This window comes from Cherax quadricarinatus, chromosome 1 (assembly GCF_038502225.1).
Source record: "Cherax quadricarinatus isolate ZL_2023a chromosome 1, ASM3850222v1, whole genome shotgun sequence".
NCBI lineage: Eukaryota > Metazoa > Arthropoda > Malacostraca > Decapoda > Parastacidae > Cherax > Cherax quadricarinatus.
Window position 1 is genome coordinate 82,328,734 of NC_091292.1, and position 20,173 is coordinate 82,348,906.

At 43.8% G+C, this 20,173-nt stretch overlaps 1 protein-coding gene across 6 annotated transcripts in view; it reads left to right on the forward strand.

Moving 5' to 3' along the window:
• The first annotated feature begins 369 nt into the window (after positions 1-369).
• RNF220 (ring finger protein 220) overlaps positions 370-20,173 on the forward strand; it is a 28,450-nt gene continuing 8,646 nt past the window's right edge. The window contains exons 1-6 of one of the 6 annotated variants that reach the window (XM_070083165.1): positions 487-562; positions 673-744; positions 2,833-3,086; positions 16,840-17,010; positions 18,453-18,576; positions 19,687-19,909. In XM_070083165.1, the coding sequence (XP_069939266.1) occupies positions 2,892-3,086; positions 16,840-17,010; positions 18,453-18,576; positions 19,687-19,909 (713 nt within the window). In that variant the 5' untranslated portion in view covers positions 487-562; positions 673-744; positions 2,833-2,891. Of the gene's footprint in view, positions 745-2,830; positions 3,087-16,839; positions 17,011-18,452; positions 18,577-19,686; positions 19,910-20,173 lie in introns of all 6 variants that reach the window. The other 5 variants (XM_070083175.1, XM_070083167.1, XM_070083173.1 and 2 more) reach the window with 5 other exon arrangements.

The following is a 20,173-nucleotide window of genomic DNA, read 5'->3' on the forward strand; positions in this document are numbered from 1 at the left end:
GAGAGTTATTAAATACAAGTGTGACATGTTGTGTACAGGTACTTCAACAAGGGCACAAGTTCACTGTGTCATTAATCCATAAAAAATAAAGATTAACGGAAATTCTGAGTTTATATACAGAGCTTACCAGTGTATATTGTGAGAGTATATACAATAATAAACACTTGTTGCTTCATATAGACCGAGATACGTTCATCTTGGAGTATATACACTGAGAGGCAGTTTTGTTGGTTAGTGAGGTTTAAACACCATAAACTGCACGAGGGTAATTAAGACTTCACTTAAACATCACCAATGAAGATTGCTTTATTCCTTAATGTTTGGATTAAAGTATACTCTGTATACTTATATAGACATAAATTCCTCTCGGTGTATATACCGTTGGCTACCAACAACAAGTGTGGAGAGCTACCATAAACGATAGTTTTACTCCAGAACTACGTTAGTGAAAGAACCATGGTAAGGTTCCCAGGCTTGGGTGAAGGGTGAGTAGCAGCACTCTCACCCTCCCTGGCTGCAGTAGTCACTCTGGTACATCGTAGGGCGGATGTCGTGAAGGAAGGTATTGTGTTTGTGTTGTGTGTGTGTATAGTGACCAATGTATTGTTCCTTGGTGACTCCGTCTACTGGGGTGACTCCGGACGGTGTCATCAGTGGTCGCAAACATTGCAGGGGTGACGAGTGTGTCGTGGTTAGTGGTGGCGACCTACTATGACCTACCAGCCTCTGATGGCTACCCGTTAGGTAAGTGTTCATGGCTGTTACTGCTGCCTCTTGTAAATGCTGTAAATGAAATTAGCAGGGCTGTGGGCGAGACGTTGACACTGGTGTGATGTGTGGGCGAGACGTTGACATGGTTGTGTTATTTAGCCAAGAACAAGTTAAAATTTTGTATGTATGGGTAAATTATTTAATGGGAGGGTGATTGTTTATGTGGATGGGGGTTGTTTATGGGGGAGGGGGATTGTACAAGAGAAGCATCACCCCGAGCTCTTCAGACTGGGAGATCTATGATGTCCTCTGGGAGACTGACATCATTCAGGTGCTTACTGACACTCAACTCCCCCTCTTCCCTACACCCCATTCTAACATCCCTACACCCCCACTCGCAGTGTGGAGTGTGGTGGACCAAGAATGATTCACTGGTAGTGTGTTAAGTGCGGCATTCACGTCATTTGTAAGAGATTGTCTGAAGTGACTGGCTCAAGTAGGTGGGGGTTGTGTGGGGGATCTAGTGGGGTGTCAGGTGTGGGCGGGATCTAGTGGGGTGTCAGGTGTGGGCGGGTATGCCTGTAATATACCTTTGATAGGTTTCGAGAATTTTCCTACTCCCGGAGCTCAGCCATGGACCAGGCTTTCCTGGTCAACCAGATTGTTGCTGCTGGTAGCCCACTGCTCCACATATTCATCACAACCTGGTTGATCTGGCACCTGGTGAAGGTACTTGTCGTGTTTCCTCTTGAAGACTTCTACACGTGTCCCAGCAGTGTTTGATACCTTCCGGTAAGTTGCTAAACATTCTGGTACCATGAATGTTGATAGTGTTCTCTTATTGTGCCCACGGCGCCCATACTTTTCACTGGGTATGTTTTACATATTCTTCCATCTATCCGCTGCATGACCCTTGTCGGTTTAGCGCTTTCTTTGATTATAATCTTCCATCTCTCACTCCAGTATGTTGCTATGGCAGTGTGCGGATCGGAATTTCTTTACGCTTTCAAGTATTGTCCATACTATCACATCTCTCTCCGCTCCAGCGAGTACATATTGAGAGGTTTGAGATGTTCCAAGTAATTTAAATATTTTTTTGGTTCTGTAGGCCGTAAATGATCTCTGTATTTGTTCCAGCTCTGATCTCTTCTGCTGTGAAAGGAGTCGTCAACACGGAACAATATTCAAAGCGAGAGAGCATAGACGAATAGTGTCACCATTGGAACTATTTTCCTTGTTCTGAAAGGTCTCTCTATCCGCCTCATCTTGTTTGTCGTGACATGCCTTGTGCTCCTTGAAAGAAAGGTTAGCTGACGTGACTGCAACCAGATCCTTCACAAATTCTTTCGTTCTGTTTGGTGATCCTTTTGAGTTTCGTCCCTCGAGTTCTTCATTCCTTCCATATCCAGGCAGTTGGAACTTGTCGCTATTTAACACCATTTACCCCTCAAGGAAGGTTCCTTGACGCTGGTGAGGGGCTCTTGATCTAGGGAATGGGATCTGTGCTCCGGTTCCCCTAATTGAGCCTGAATACCTTATATTCCCCCCCCCCACGTGCGCTGTATAATTCTACAGGTTTAGCGCTCCCCCATGCTTATAATATTGAACGTTATGTCATTCTGTATTTTCTTAGAATTTCCCCTCGTCTTCTACTTATGGTATCAACCTCACATGATACAACACTGTCGAGTGTTATCTGTCAGCTGTGAGGAAAGATACCAGGATCGTGCCTTGGGGGACTGAGCTTCTTACTTCGCTGGATTTTGCTCTTGGTCTTGAAGACTACGGTGCTCATCACTAACTCCAAGACTGAGGGACTGATTACCTCGTCTTTCGTATATAGTTCGTCTTAACCAATATGTCCTTGAATTTGCAGTGCCGAAACGTCTACAAAAAGATACCCGGATGTTGAACATGTCTAAACGAGTGTGATGGGTAAAAAAGACAGAATGGCATATCAGAATTTAAAATTTCATACTTTAACTACCTTACAGAAACCTCGGTGATGTTTAGCCATTATATTTGTGTTAATTTTCAGTTATTTCAGTGTTGTGCGCTCATGTGTGCGCTTTATACATGTCTGGACTCGTGTGTAATAACCTCGTGTTGTAATCTTTACAGGACGCAAACCTGTAACCTCGTCATGTCCAGTGTGTGGACTAACACTCAGAACTGGTGAGATGGAAGCTCACTTCACCCAGGAACTGGACAAGATGGTACGTCTTCCACAGTCTCGCCCACTCGCCCAGCGCACACCCACTGCACCAGCCTGCACCAGCCCCACGCCCTCCACCTCCACTGAGGGTTACAGCAACACGCCCACAGCCAAGCCTAGGCCTGCCAACTCGGCTCCTCGCCACGGCGAGGGATGGAAGGTGAGTAGCTCGCTCACTCTCCAGTATTACCAGCATGAATTAGCCTTCACACGTTTAGGTTAAGACTTGAATATTGTAGTCAGTGGGATGTCTGTTGAGACCTCGGTACCCTATAATCACCGAGGTTTCTGTTGAGGTACAAGTGTCGGTAATCACGAGGGTGTCTGGTGAGACCTCGGTGACTTTTTAAACAGCTATTTAAAGTAAATAAACGCTTGTCTTTGTATAGCCATAAAATACTCTGTGTAACTAAAGAGCAACATTTCCCAGGAACATTCACTGTTACGTGATGTGTTGCTTCACATAAAATGTGCAGCTTTAAATGAATAACAGGAATTAAAATATTTCTTACAAACGTTTAAAAAGCATAAAACTAATTATAAAAGGACGTATTAAGTAAAAGTGAAAAAACTAACACTGGCGAGTTTCCCAGCGACACAATACAATCACTGGGAATTAAACAGAAGAAGAAACATAACTTGGTAGAGGCGGCCAGAGTAGCAGACACAACACAGGTCATAACGGAGGAGCCAACAGTACAAACAGATCGCTCAAGATCTGACGCAAAAGAATTTGAAAGCTCGTTTAGAAGCAAGTTTACCCAAGTTTATCGGAAAAAAGCATGACCGTCACAGCTGGTATGAGGAAGGACTCGTAGCATGAAGATCATGACTGTCACAGCTAGTATGAGGAAGGACTCGTAGCAGGAAGATCATGACCGTCACAGCTGGTATGAGGAAGGACTCGTAGCAGGAAGATCATGACCGTCACAGCTGGTATGAGGAAGGACTCGTAGCAGGAAGACCGTGACTGTCACAGCTGGTATGAGGAAGGACTCGGAGCAGGAAGATCATGACTGTCACAGCTGGTATGAGGAAGGACTCGGAGCAGGAAGATCATGACTGTCACAGCTGGTATGAGGAAGGACTCGGAGCAGGAAGATCATGACTGTCACAGCTGGTATGAGGAAGGACTCGGAGCAGGAAGATCATGACTGTCACAGCTGGTATGAGGAAGGACTCGGAGCAGGAAGATCAAGACTGTCACAGCTGGTATGAGGAAGGACTCGGAGCAGGAAGATCATGACTGTCACAGCTGGTATGAGGAAGGACTCGTAGCAGGAAGATCAAGACTGTCACAGCTGGTATGAGGAAGGACTCGTAGCAGGAAGATCATGACTGTCACAGCTGGTATGAGGAAGGACTCGTAGCAGGAAGATCATGACCGTCACAGCTGGTATGAGGAAGGACTCGGAGCAGGAAGATCGTGACTGTCACAGCTGGTATGAGGAAGGACTCGGAGCAGGAAGATCAAGACTGTCACAGCTGGTATGAGGAAGGACTCGTAGCAGGAAGATCATGACTGTCACAGCTGGTATGAGGAAGGACTCGGAGCAGGAAGATCATGACTGTCACAGCTGGCATGAGGAAGGACTCGTAGCAGGAAGATCATGACTGTCACAGCTGGTATGAGGAAGGACTCGGAGCAGGAAGATCATGACCGTCACAGCTGGTATGAGGAAGGACTCGGAGCAGGAAGATCAAGACTGTCACAGCTGGTATGAGGAAGGACTCGGAGCAGGAAGATCATGACTGTCACAGCTGGTATGAGGAAGGACTCGGAGCAGGAAGATCATGACCGTCACAGCTGGTATGAGGAAGGACTCGGAGCAGGAAGATCAAGACTGTCACAGCTGGTATGAGGAAGGACTCGGAGCAGGAAGATCAAGACTGTCACAGCTGGTATGAGGAAGGACTCGGAGCAGGAAGATCATGACTGTCACAGCTGGTATGAGGAAGGACTCGGAGCAGGAAGATCAAGACTGTCACAGCTGGTATGAGGAAGGACTCGGAGCAGGAAGATCAAGACTGTCACAGCTGGTATGAGGAAGGACTCGGAGCAGGAAGATCAAGACTGTCACAGCTGGTATGAGGAAGGACTCGGAGCAGGAAGATCATGACTGTCACAGCTGGTATGAGGAAGGACTCGGAGCAGGAAGATCATGACCGTCACAGCTGGTATGAGGAAGGACTCGGAGCAGGAAGATCAAGACTGTCACAGCTGGTATGAGGAAGGACTCGGAGCAGGAAGATCATGACTGTCACAGCTGGTATGAGGAAGGACTCGTAGCAGGAAGATCATGACTGTCACAGCTGGTATGAGGAAGGACTCGGAGCAGGAAGATCATGACCGTCACAGCTGGTATGAGGAAGGACTCGGAGCAGGAAGATCAAGACTGTCACAGCTGGTATGACAAAATCACTGACTTAGGAAGGAAATTGTGAAGGTTTGCCTCTCAAGGAAGGTTCCTTGATGCTGGTGAGGGGCTCTTGATCTAGCGAATTTAATCTGTGCTGCAGTTCCCTGAATTAAGCCTGAATACCTTCCACATACCCCCCACAGGCGCTGCATAATCTTACGGGTTTAGCGCTCCTCCTTGATTGTAATATATAAGTGTGATCTACACGTATTTTTCAAGACAGTTGACAGATACGACCATACAGTGACGTACCTACTGACCACAGTGACGTACCTACTGACCACAGTGACGTACCTACTGACCACAGTGACGTACCTACTGACCATAGTGACGTACCTACTGACCATACAGTGACGTACCTACTGACCATACAGTGACGTACCTACTGACCATACAGTGACGTACCTACTGACCATACAGTGACGTACATACTGACCACAGTGACGTACATACTGACCACAGTGACGTACATACTGACCACAGTGACGTACATACTGACCACAGTGACGTACATACTGACCACAGTGACGTACATACTGACCACAGTGACGTACATACTGACCATAGTGACGTACATACTGACCATAGTGACGTACATACTGACCATAGTGACGTACTGACCACAGTGACGTACATACTGACCACAGTGACGTACATACTGACCACAGTGACGTACATACTGACCACAGTGACGTACATACTGACCACAGTGACGTACATACTGACCACAGTGACGTACATACTGACCACAGTGACGTACATACTGACCATAGTGACGTACATACTGACCACAGTGACGTACATACTGACCACAGTGACGTACATACTGACCACAGTGACGTACATACTGACCATACAGTGACGTACATACTGACCACAGTGACGTACATACTGACCACAGTGACGTACATACTGACCATAGTGACGTACATACTGACCACAGTGAGTGACCACAGTGACGTACATACTGACCACAGTGACGTACATACTGACCCCAGTGACGGACATACTGACCATAGTGACGTACATACTGACCACAGTGACGTACATACTGACCACAGTGACGTACATACTGACCATAGTGACGTACTGACCATAGTGACGTACTGACCATAGTGACGTACTGACCATAGTGACGTACATACTGACCATAGTGACGTACATACTGACCATACAGTGACGTACATACTGACCATAGTGACGTACATACTGACCATAGTGACGTACATACTGACCATACAGTGACGTACATACTGACCATACAGTGACGTACATACTGACCATACAGTGACGTACATACTGACCATAGTGACGTACATACTGACCATAGTGACGTACATACTGACCATAGTGACGTACATACTGACCACAGTGACGTACATACTGACCACAGTGACGTACATACTGACCATAGTGACGTACATACTGACCATACAGTGACGTACATACTGACCATAGTGACGTACATACTGACCATAGTGACGTACATACTGACCACAGTGACGTACATACTGACCATAGTGACGTACATACTGACCATAGTGACGTACATACTGACCATAGTGACGTACATACTGACCATAGTGACGTACATACTGACCATAGTGACGTACATACTGACCATACAGTGACGTACATACTGACCATAGTGACGTACATACTGACCATAGTGACGTACATACTGACCATAGTGACGTACATACTGACCATAGTGACGTACATAGTGACGTACATACTGACCACAGTGACGTACATACTGACCATAGTGACGTACATACTGACCATAGTGACGTACATACTGACCATACAGTGACGTACATACTGACCACAGTGACGTACATACTGACCACAGTGACGTACATACTGACCACAGTGACGTACATACTGACCACAGTGACGTACATACTGACCATAGTGACGCACATACTGACCATAGTGACGCACATACTGACCTCTGTGGGGAGCTAACAGTACAAGTAGACAAAATGGATATTAAAATGTGTTTCCTAAGGCTCACTGAGTGGTGGTAAACAAAACTTCAATCTCGTTAAAACAAAATAAAACTTAGTACCCCAAGGCTTGGTCCTGGCTCCTCCTCAGGTTTCTCACCCTCGTTATAAACATTGATGACAACACTAACCAAAGTTTAGTATAATTTTTTGAGGAAGAAACGAGTTATGAAATTTCTTCTCAGTAGAAGACATATATATATATATATATATATATATATATATATATATATATATATATATATATATATATATATATATATATATATATATATATAAATATACGTACATCAACAGTTTCCCAGTGTTGAAATGAAAGTAACATGTTCACTGATGATAAATTTCAACTGTTTAAGAATGAGAAGAACTACAAGTGAGCACAGGAAGAACAGTTCACAGAACATCAGAAAGAGTTCACGTGAAAGACTTGGGAATAATCGACAGATCATCAGTCATGTAGACTGCTGTATAGCCCTTGTGGCTTAGCGCTTCTTTTTGAGTATAATAATAATAATCAGTCATGTAGAGAACACACCACAGCATATGAAGCCAAGGCCAGGGAAATGAGAACTTTCAGAACAGAAGGAGCAGTCAGCTGGGACTGCTACCTCGTAACCTGTGTGAGGTCTGGTGTCAGCTGGGACTGCTACCTCGTAACCTGTGAGAGGTCTGGTGTCAGCTGGGACTGCTACCTCGTAACCTGTGAGGTCTAGTCTTGTGCCTCGTAACCTGTGAGGAACCTCCAGGTGTTTCTTGAGGTATTTAACGTGGGAAGAGTGTTTTAAGAGAGCACTTTGTGTGTTTGTTTAAGCAGTGTTTGAGACTTACACGGGCGCACCAACACTCTGGCGCCCACTCAGCGTCTCCTCCACCTGCCAGATAAACTGGGGAAATAGCAAGAGAAGGAAGGAAAAAAACGAAGGTATGAATAAGATGAAACAAGAGTAATTGTGCTGTAAAGGATGAGTGTGTGTGGTGCACTCCACGCCTTTACGGGTGCACTCCGCTCTACGGGTACACTCCCCTCTACTAGTGCAATCCACGCCTCTACAGGTGCATTCCATCTTCTACAGTAGCCTGAAGCTGCTGTACCTCGCCTGTCTGCAGTATATAACCTCCTTGTATATGCTGTACTTTGATCAAGATTGATGGACTAAAGACGTCGACTTCAGACTGAGGCACTGATTACCCCAAACTCTTCCTCCTCGTCTTCCACCATTCATCTCTCTACCGCACTGAGGAAGCCACTTGTCGGCGAAGTTTCCTCAGTAAAGATACCCAAGTGTTGCACATGTCTCATTCATCATGTCGGTTCTCTGAACCATTAATCTGCAACACTTGACTTTAGTTCCCACTATTTTGCAGTGTATCTAGATGCACACTAGATTCTCCTAGTGTGATGTACCGTTGTTAAGTAGTCTTTGTTTCACTTTCCTGAACATATTTGGTGATAAACTGTTTATAAAACCGACAAGTTGAAGGATGACACTTGTGCAACATGTTGCAAAAGTCTCTCATTCTTTGACTCTTGAGGTTTTTTCTTTATCAAGGTCTCAGGTTCGCTGTTACTAGTGAAACGTTGCGGAAATTCTTTAATACGGTCTGTCTACAACTGTGCCGCTGTGAATCCCATTGTGACATCTGTTGTAGTAGTACAGATATAAAGACGCAGTTTTTATATCTGCCTCGTCTTTGTTACTTATCAGACTGAAGAAATTATAATCTCCGTGGCGTTCATCTGCATCTTTGACTTCATCTCCTGACTCTTTGACTTCATAGTTTGTGTAAGTTATATTCAATAGATTTTTTTAATGACTACACTGTTAAGAACCGTATGTGTTGCTGCTGACTGTTTAATCTGTCACTGCTGTCCTGGGATCGTTCTTGTTTAGAAAATAAAGGAGTCGATAGGTTGGTAGACAGGCCGCGCCTGCCTTCCTAATGTGATTAGTGAACCGAGTACAGAGCCTCCATTGCTAATCTACCCTGAGCCGCCCACACAGGTTTGGCTCCTGACAGAAAATAAATAACGAAGAATTAATTAACCATCGAAACTTAAAAGTCTGTGATCAAGAAGACTGCGTAAACTGTGTGTGTGTCCAACTCTCCTTCACCAGCACTGTTCTTGTATCAAGATGCTACTAAACAGTAACAAACTACTAATCCCAACATGGTAATAAAGATTGTTGTTAGCAATAAAGTACTAGTGTATTTTCATGTCTCCAGAGGCAGTGAAAATTATTTAAATTTCCCGGCTAGCATTAACATGAAGTTTTCCCCTGGGGGATGACTTACCAGGTGGTTCATGTTTTGATGATGTTAGTGCATGTTAACTGCTTTAATAAGAGGTGGGGAATTTGACTCGCTAGTTAGGTATTGCTTCTCTGCATTAAGTATATACCAGTGCCAGCCTTCAAGACTACGGGAGAGACACCATCAACATGGGAAAGCTTTCAACACCATCAAGATGAACCAACTTTTTCCCCACCTCTGAACATTACAAAGATGCTGAGGTCTTGTTCGCAGGAATTAACGATACAGTTAAGAGTCGTGACTCTTAAATTTTATGGAATTAATAATGAGGCTCCAGCACACTGTGGGAACCTTTGTAGTTTCGCCAGCTAGTGACTTCAGTCCTGTACACAGCAGTGAAGGAGTCACTGGCTGGAGAAACTTTTCCTTAGTGAAGGTTCGCAAATATTGCACAAGTGTGTCGTTCTTCAACTTGTCGGTTATCTAAACCATTATAAAGCATTTTGAACAAGATACTGACTGGATGATAATAGCAGGATGTTGACCTTGGGAATAATAAAAATATCACAGCGGTGTACAGGTGAACGGATACCTAAAATAACTTCTTGAATTAAGGTCGTGTTTTGAAGTGTATTTTTTTGTCAAAACATGTACTTAAAAATGTTAGCAATTAAGCTTTGCCTCGAGGATGAGACGCACGCATCGGTTAGAAATTTCTTGGCGGTTGATTTAAATGTTTTGCATAGTGGTACGTATTGGCACGGCTACGTGTGGTGCACTGAGCGCACGTCTGGTTCTGCTGGGCCCCTCAGCCAGGTTCAGAGGTGCACTGAGCGCACGTCTGGTTCTGCTGGGCCCCTCAGCCAGGTTCAGAGGTGCACTGAGCGCACGTCTGGTTCTGCTGGGCCCCTCAGCCAGGTTCAGAGGTGCACTGAGCGCACGTCTGGTTCTGCTGGGCCCCTCAGCCATGTTCAGAGGTGCACTGAGCGCACGTCTGGTTCTGCTGGGCCCCTCAGCCATGTTCAGAGGTGCACTGAGCGCACGTCTGGTTCTGCTGGGCCCCTCAGCCATGTTCAGAGGTGCACTGAGCGCACGTCTGGTTCTGCTGGGCCCCTCAGCCATGTTCAGAGGTGCACTGAGCGCACGTCTGGTTCTGCTGGGCCCCTCAGCCATGTTCAGAGGTGTACTGAGCGCACGTCTGGTTCTGCTGGGCCCCTCAGCCATGTTCAGAGGTGCACTGAGCGCACGTCTGGTTCTGCTGGGCCCCTCAGCCAGGTTCAGAGGTGCACTGAGCGCACGTCTGGTTCTGCTGGGCCCCTCAGCCATGTTCAGAGGTGCACTGAGCGCACGTCTGGTTCTGCTGGGCCCCTCAGCCAGGTTCAGAGGTGTACTGAGCGCACGTCTGGTTCTGCTGGGCCTCTCAGCCAGGTTCAGAGGTGCACTGAGCGCACGTCTGGTTCTGCTGGGCCCCTCAGCCAGGTTCAGAGGTGTACTGAGCGCACGTCTGGTTCTGCTGGGCCTCTCAGCCAGGTTCAGAGGTGCACTGAGCGCACGTCTGGTTCTGCTGGGCCCCTCAGCCAGGTTCAGAGGTGTACTGAGCGCACGTCTGGTTCTGCTGGGCCTCTCAGCCAGGTTCAGAGGTGTACTGAGCGCACGTCTGGTTCTGCTGGGCCCCTCAGCCAGGTTCAGAGGTGTACTGAGCGCACGTCTGGTTCTGCTGGGCCCCTCAGCCAGGTTCAGAGGTGCACTGAGCGCACGTCTGGTTCTGCTGGGCCCCTCAGCCAGGTTCAGAGGTGTACTGAGCGCACGTCTGGTTCTGCTGGGCCTCTCAGCCAGGTTCAGAGGTGTACTGAGCGCACGTCTGGTCCTACTGGGCCCCTCAGCCAGGTTCAGAGGTGTACTGAGCGCACGTCTGGTTCTGCTGGGCCCCTCAGCCATGTTCAGAGGTGCACTGAGCGCACGTCTGGTTCTGCTGGGCCCCTCAGCCATGTTCAGAGGTGCACTGAGCGCACGTCTGGTTCTGCTGGGCCCCTCAGCCAGGTTGAGGTGCACTGAGCGCACGTCTGGTCCTACTGGGCCCCTCAGCCAGGTTCAGAGAGGTACTTGAAGCATCCTCAGCTTGACACTGATACATCGGAGATAATTGCAAAAAATACCGACACAATGGAAAAAATACGCAAATGCGGTATAATGTGATCCTTTGACAACGTTTCGCCCACACAGTGGGATTTATCAAGTCACAAACGACTATCGGGTCTTAGTACACCATGGTTTAGATTCCTACCATATACAAGAACACCACAACGAAGGAACGCTACAGTAGGCCTACTGACGCATGCTGGGCACGGCCAACTCACCCACTCGTCTACCCGTCTAACATATATTTAAAACTACCCAAAGTTCTTGCCTGAGTGATGCTACCTGGGAGTTTGTTCCACTCATCTACAACTCTCTTGCCAAACCATTACTTCCCAATATCCTTTATAAATCTAAATTTCTCCAACTTTTATCCATTGCTGCGAGTCCTGTCTTGGTTAGATGTTTTAAACACCGAGGTGTACAATGGAAAACAAGAATAAAGTGTACACATGCACACACATGCATACAGAACGCAGATGGAATAACGAATAAATACGAGGAGTGGAATGAAAGAATCAATGAGAAGTCCCCAGACATCATAGCAGTCACAGAAACGAAACTCAGAGACAATAACAGACGCAGTCTTCCCACCGGGATATCGGATCCTGAGGTAAGATAGAAGGAGCAGAGGGGTAGGAGGGGTTGCACTGCTCGTAAAAAAAAACAATGGGGTTTTGAGGAAATGGAAGGCATTGACGAGATTGGAGAAAGGGACTACATTGTAGGTACAATTCAGTCTGGGGAACATAAGGTAGGCATTGCAGTGATGTATAACCCACCACAGAACTGCAGGAGGCCAAGAGAGGAATATGAAGAGAACAGTGATGGACACACTGGCTGAGGTGGCACGAAGAGCTCAATCATGCAGAGCAAAGTTACTGGTTATGGGTGATTTCAACCACAGGGAGATCGATTGGGGAAACCTGGAGCCTCATGGGGGTCCCGAAACATGGAGAGCAAAGATGATGGATGTGGTACTGGAAAATCTCGTGCATCAACACGTCAGGGACACTACCAGAGAGGAGAGTATGAACCACCAAGACTGGACATTGTGTTCACTCTGAGCAGTTCAGACATTGAGGACATCACATATGAGAGGCCCCAAGGAGCTAGTGACCACGTAGTTCTGAGTTTCGGTTACATAGTAGTTACAAGTGGAGAGGGTAACAGGAGTCGAATGGGAAAAGCCAAACTATAAAAGGGGGACTACACAGGTATGAGGAACTTCCTGCAGGAGGTTCAGTAGGACAGAGAACTGGCAGGAAAGTCAGTAAATGAAATGATGGAACATGTAAAAACAAAATGCAAGGAAGCAAAGGAAAGGTTTGTTCCCAAGAGCAACAGAAAAAAATTTAGAGAATGTGCATTAGAGAATGGAAGAAGTACAGAAAGCAAAGGACCCAGGAAAATAAGGAGATTAGTCGAAGAGCCAGAAACGAGTATGCACAGATAAGGAGGGAGGCCCAGCGACAGTATGAAAATGACGTAGCATCGAAAGTCAAGTCTGACCCGAAACTGCTGTATAGCCACATAAGGAGAAAGACAACAGTCAAGAGACCAAACGATCAGGCTGAGGAAAGAAGGTGGGGAACTCTCACGAAACAATGAAGAGGTATGCGAGGAGCTTATCACGAGATTTAAGGAAATATTCACAGTGGAAACAGGAAGGGCTCTGGGAAGACAGGACAGAGGGGGACACCAAGAGGGAATACACCAAGTGCTGGATGACGTGCACAGAACTGAGGAGGAGGTGAAGAAGCCGCTAAGTGACCTTGATACCTCAAAGGCAATGGGACCAGACATCATCTTCCAGTGGGTCCTTAGAGAGATAGCAGAAATGTTGTGTGCCACTAACCACAATCTTCAACACATCCCTTGAAACTGGGTAACTATCCGAGGTATGGAAGACGGCAAATGTAGTTCCCATTTTTAAAAAAGGAGACAGAAAAGAGGCACTAAACTACAGACCTGTGTTACTGACGTGTATAGTATGCAAAGTTATGGAGAAGATTATCAGGAGAGTGGTGGAGCACCTGGAACGGAACAAAATTATAAACGACAACCCGCACGGATTCATGGAAGGCAAATCCTATGTCACAAACCTTCTGGAGTTTTCAGACAGTTACAGAAGTAAGACACGAGAGAGAGGGGTGGGTTGATTGCATTTTCTTGGACTGCAAGAAGGCCTTCGACACAGTTCCTCACAAGTCTTCAGTCATAGAGTTGTCAGGAAGTGGAACAGTCTGGCGGGTGATGTAGTGGAGGTAGGAGCCATACATAGCTTTAAGACGAGGTATGATAAAGCTCAGGGAGCAGGGAGAGAGGACCTAGTAGCGTTCAGTGAAGAGGCGGGGCCAGGAGCCGAGTCTCGACCCCTGCAACCACAATTAGGTGAGTACACACATACGTATGTATGTATGTATGTACACTTTATTCTTGTTTTACATTCTACACCCGATCATTTTCGTGGTTCTAGGCCTTAACAAAGAGTGCAGCTTGTGTCTTCAGACTTTATTTCATGTCCGTCCTGTAATAGAGATCTGAACTGAAGTCATCAAAATTAGGTCTAATCAAATATATATAAATCAGAAGTATAACCTTGGGACTTTTAGTAGACCATTTTGGGAAAGTTAATGGAATAATTTACACCGTCGTATGTAGAATTCAGTAGACGTGTCCATATTTTTAATAGTAAACCAGGTTTCCATTATGGCAGTTTCTTTCTTGCACATGCGAACACTTGTGTACACTTGCCTTTGTTTTTCCTACCCAGCACGCTGAGATTTTTTTCGCATTCACTTCAAAGATCTACGTTGTTTAGCTTATAAATGACCGTTATTTCCTTTTCCTAGGATTAGAACCTGATACTTACTGAAGTGGGTTAAATCTTCCACTTCTTCAACCACATCATCAGCTTGTTCATTACCTCCTCTGTAATGTTTATGTATATTGTGAACAAGTGTGTCGACTGCCACACCTTGCAACACCGCTCTTGCCAGGTCCCCATTACGATTTCTCCATTAATGCAGACACTGGTGCCTATCTGTCAGCCATGCTTCAACCCTGGTGATCATTTCCTAATCGCCTGTGTTGAACTTTTATCAAAAAGACCTTACTGAAGTCCATATGCATAATGTATTCTTTATATTAGTCTACCTCCTCAAAATAGTAAATCTGTCCTGAGGTTTGTTGATCAAATTGCTCCTTTGCTGGTGGCCTCAAACTGCATCAGCAATTATTCATTGCATCAACTTTCCATCAATTGAGGTTAGACTGATGTGGTCTATCTCCTTCATAAATGAGTATCACATTTCCCATTTATTGTTTATTCGGTACGACACCTGTTTGTGTTGGAGACTAGCTAATAGTTTGCTAAGTTCCTTCTCACATTCCTTTAGAATCCTTGAAAACAGCTCATCAGGTCCCGGTGATTTGTTTAACGTCAATTTGTTTACTTGTTTGAGGACCAAGTAACTACTGACTTTAATATTACATAATTTATGTTCGTCCTGATCAATATAATTATTGAGTTCTGGAATTTTGTTTGTATTTTCTTGTGTAAAAACAGAAAGGAAATAAATATTGAAAATAGTCCACATTTTTTTTGTCACTAACAGTCAACTGATCTGAGTTGTATTTCATTGGACTTATCTTTTCGCTAATATTATTCCTGTATACTTGAAACTTAGGATTGATCTGTAATTCCCTCTCAACCAAAATTTAATTTTTTTAATTTTTACTTCATCTTAAGCTGAATATTGAATATTGTTCAGTAAGGCGACTCTCACTTCTTTTGATTCGCCTGTAAATGCTTCTCTTGAAACCATTTAGGGTCTTTCATCTTAGATTTAAATTTTGTTTAATGAATATATGCAGTTTGGCCAGGTTGTACAATGCTGTGGAAAATGTTATATTGACAACCATCACCACCACCTATCCTGTCTCCCTCATGATAGTCGCCAGTCAGGTTACCTCAGTCTATCCTTCTAAAGTAATCCCTGACCTCCACATAATATGCAGCACGAAAATTGGGGACCTAAATTTTGTTATAGTTATTGAGGTAATTTATATGTGATATTAAAACTGAGTGATTTGTGACCACTTTCTCAAAGCTCATTAACCTACCCTTGTGGGTTTAGTGCTCAATTATGGTTATACTCTTCATTAACCTTAAAATTATCTATAAGAGAATTTGTTTGCCAGGTCCAGCAGATTATTTCCTCTACTTGGTTCTGACACTATGGTTTTGAAAAGCAATCCTGGACCACTTCAAGAAACTCGCTAGACTGGATTACCGTCAAATTGCTGCAATTGGGACTTGGCTAAAGTTAAAAATCTCCCATTGAAATACATTTTAATATCTAGATGCCTGAGCAATTTCGTCCTAAGGAAGTTTACCATAGTTACTCTAGGTCTTCCATCTTTATTTAGTTTCTGATGGAATATTTAAAAAATTTTCCCAAACATACATAGCCACTCCGCCCCCTTTCCTCTTGACTGTGTAGACTAGTTTGTACCCGTGTGTGTGTGTATGTGTGTGTGTGTGTGTGTGTGTGTGTGGAACTCAGCAGTCATGTCTCTTGGGAGTGAGAGTGAGTTACAAGCTTGGTAATGAACATACAAGCTGAGGAGACGGGAAAATACTTGCAACTATGGAAATCGCTGCGAGGAAGTTTTCTTGTGCAATTCATAACTTAAAAAAAAAAAAAAAACATTGGCTTAATCCAGCATGGTGTAACCCAGTCTAATCTAACCTTGCTTAATTTAACAGGATTTTTTTTTAACACGCCGGTCGTCTCCCACCGTCTCGCACTATCACTGCCTTGCCAGAGGCGAGCAGATATGATAGTTTAGATATCCCTCTAAACAGCAGATATCCCAGACCCCTCCCTTAAAGTGCAGGCATTGTATTTCCCACCTCCAGGACTCAAGTCCGGCTAACCGGTTTCCCTTAATCCCCTCACAAAATATTACCCTGCAAATTATTTAATTTAAGCGTTAAAACCTAAGGGTCATATCCACATGAGCCAGCTTGACCTTGAATGCATGCATGCCTGGCTCCCTCACTGACATGGATGCCTGGCTCCCTCAGACGTACCAGCGTGTGAGAAACAATCGTCAGTTGAGGGTAAGAGTGAAGCGACCCCGGACGCTGGTTGACCTGGACGGGGAAGAAGGGATGACCTGCCCCGTGTGTGACCTGCGCGTTCCTCTTGACGGACCAGGAGACATCAATACGCACATCGACAAGTGCCTCCGGGCGGTAAGTTCTCTTCATTGTCAGATAATTACCTATCGGGTAATCACCCGCTTACCTCTCGGACAATTACCTTCCCGTCGTAGTGATTCTTTTTCTCTCTCCTCTTGGATGTTTGACATCTTAAGAGATTTAAAAATCTAAAACTAAAAATCTATCCGTGAATATCATTAAGACAAATGTTAATACAATGTATAATAATAGTAATAATTATTTCCACATGTACAACGTATACAGCTGACATCTTAACATTGAAAATTCTTATGCAGAGCATTTCTGGCAAATTAAGTCGGTTTTCTCCCCAGGATGCGACCTACTCCAGTCGACTAACACCCAGGTACCTATTTTACTGCTACATGAACAGGGACACCAGGTGTCTTAAGGAAACACGTACTAGTGTTTCCACCCGTACCGGGGATCTAACCACGGACCTCAGTGCGTGCGTGTGCGTGTGTGAAATGAGTGCTCTGCCCAGTTACGGGACACTTTTACCCCATCCTTCAGTTTTGAAAGTTTGACTTATGTCAGACGAGTCTCTGGAGAAATAATATATATATATATATATATATATATATATAATATATATATATATATATAATATATATATATATATATATATAATATATATATATATATATAATATATATATATATATATTATATATATATATAGATATAATATATATATATATATATACATATATATATATTATATATAATATATATATATATACATATATATATAATATATATATATCTATATATATATATATATATATATATATATATATATATATATATATATATAAATGTCGTGCCGAATATGTAAAACTGGTCAATTAGCAAGAACTCATTTAAAATTAAGTCCTTTCTGAAATTTTCTCTTATACGTTTAAAGACATATTTTTTTTATTAATGTTAATGTAAAAAATTTAAATTTTGCACCAAAAGAATCTTAGAAAACTTACCTAACCTTATTATAACAAGAGCAATTTATTTTAGCCTAACCCAACTAAATATATTTTAAATACGTTTACAATAATTTAGTACTAAACAAACACAATCAAACATATTTTTTTCGTTAGGTTCAGAATGATTTTGGCGAAATTATTGCATACACAAATTTTCACTTGTCCTATATGGCAAGATGAGCGTTGCTATTTAAGCCAAGATCGCAAATTCTGCTTATTCGGAACGATATATATATATATATATATATATATATATATATATATATATATATATATATATATATATATATATATATGTATGTATATAATGTATTTCAAATATCACCTGCAGAAGGCAAGTGTTTATTGTAGGTTTTCTTCCTAGGTGTCATAGTTGTTAGGTTTTAAGGAAATTTTGTGGAATGGCGTCCAGGTTTCTCTCGTATGAGAGCAGTGCCACTGTCACTCTGGGTTGTCTCACTGTTGTTACTCTGGACAGGCAGAGCGAGAGTGTGAAGAAGCAGCGGAGGTGGATGTTGAAGGAGAATATGAGGAGTACGAATGGTGTGGTCAGACGAGGGTGAGAGCAACACAGATGCTGAGAGCGGAAGGTCAGCTGCATGGTGAGTACCTTTCCTCATGCCTTACACTAGATCACAGTTGCTGAGGGAAACGGGACATAGCTGGCCAATCTGAGGTAGACAGTTGCACAGCGGATGAGGTCAGGGGTGGGTACACTGCTGCAGGGGCGGCTGTCGAAGTAGCCGTTTTGTGCACCCCCTATAGCCATGCGGTGGAGGGTAACGCAAGAGCATGTGGATACACAATAGACCTAGGAACTAGGGTTTATACCTACCTAGGAACTTAGTATTTGTGCCTAGGAACTTAGTATTTGTACCTAGGAACTTAGGATTTGTCTAGTAACTAGGACTTTTCTATTGGCAAAAAAATTAGGATGTTTGCTTAATGTCTGGTTTCTTATTTTCATTAATGAGATACCTTGACATATCACATAGGTTATTGTACTGTCTATATTCCTCAATAAGTGAACAGTGAAGTACATAGTGTCCAAGAGCCACTCTCATGTTGACCACACACACTTTGTATCTAGTTTGATCATGTGTGTATCTGCCAGACTGCCAGAAGTAGTAGCCTAAGCCTGGCTACTACAACGCCGGTCAGTCTGTTTACATTGCAAGTTGATCGGTAAATATGCTTACCTACGATCATATTGTAATGAGTGATAGATCTACTCAGGCTTCTTCTAACTGCACTGTCATGACATTGGTTCATTGTTCGTCAGTATAAGCAGATAATTTGTGAATTTCAAGTGTAGAACAGTTGAAAGTAAATTTACTAGCTGAGTGTACTATGAATATAATTAATTTTTCAAGGTGCGTCTGTCGTAATTGGTAAGTGAAAGTAAGGATTTTAAGTTAAAATATACTTGATATTAATGTTTAGTTTACTTGTATACATAGATCTTTCTGAATGTATATTGGAAGTTTAGATATTGCATTGGATATATACATGTAGTGTGCAACTGTTTACTGCCCGTTCTGTTTATCTTATTAATGGGATCTATATTTATTTACTTTTATTTTGGGCAGCTATAAAAAAAATTGCTACCAAGTTTTCGTTTATTGCTAGTTTTAACCATTAACATTCTAGTTGCTAATCTAAAATAATATTGATATTGCTATATTTGTAATGTGCGAGTGTGTTTATGACAGCTCTGGGGACGAGGGTGGTACAAGGTCGTGAAGACGAAGTGGTGGAAGTATGTGAGGATGACTCGCTCAGTGTGTACGGTCCAGCACAGTACACTGACACTGACCTGCAGCCCCACAACCACCTTGCTCACACCAACACTGACCATGATGTCGACGTAGGTGACTTAGTCGACACCACCACCACCTTGCACACACCTCAAGCGCCTACTGATCACATCCCCAGGTGAATATTTTTCGCCCACACTTCAGTGTTCTAGCGCCGTTTTTTTTCAGTGCGTTTGACTTCTTCGAAATTCGTTTTAATTACTTTTCTGAAAAAAAAAAAGATGCTTAAGCCTGGAGGAAAACACATGGAGCGAGAGAACTAACTAGCTGGACTGAAGAACAGAATTATTGCATCGCATCTCTCCTGACTAGGATAGAGGGGGGGGTGCCAAGATACTGTTACAGGGCTCTTGATTCAGGGAACCTTACTTACCCTCGCCAA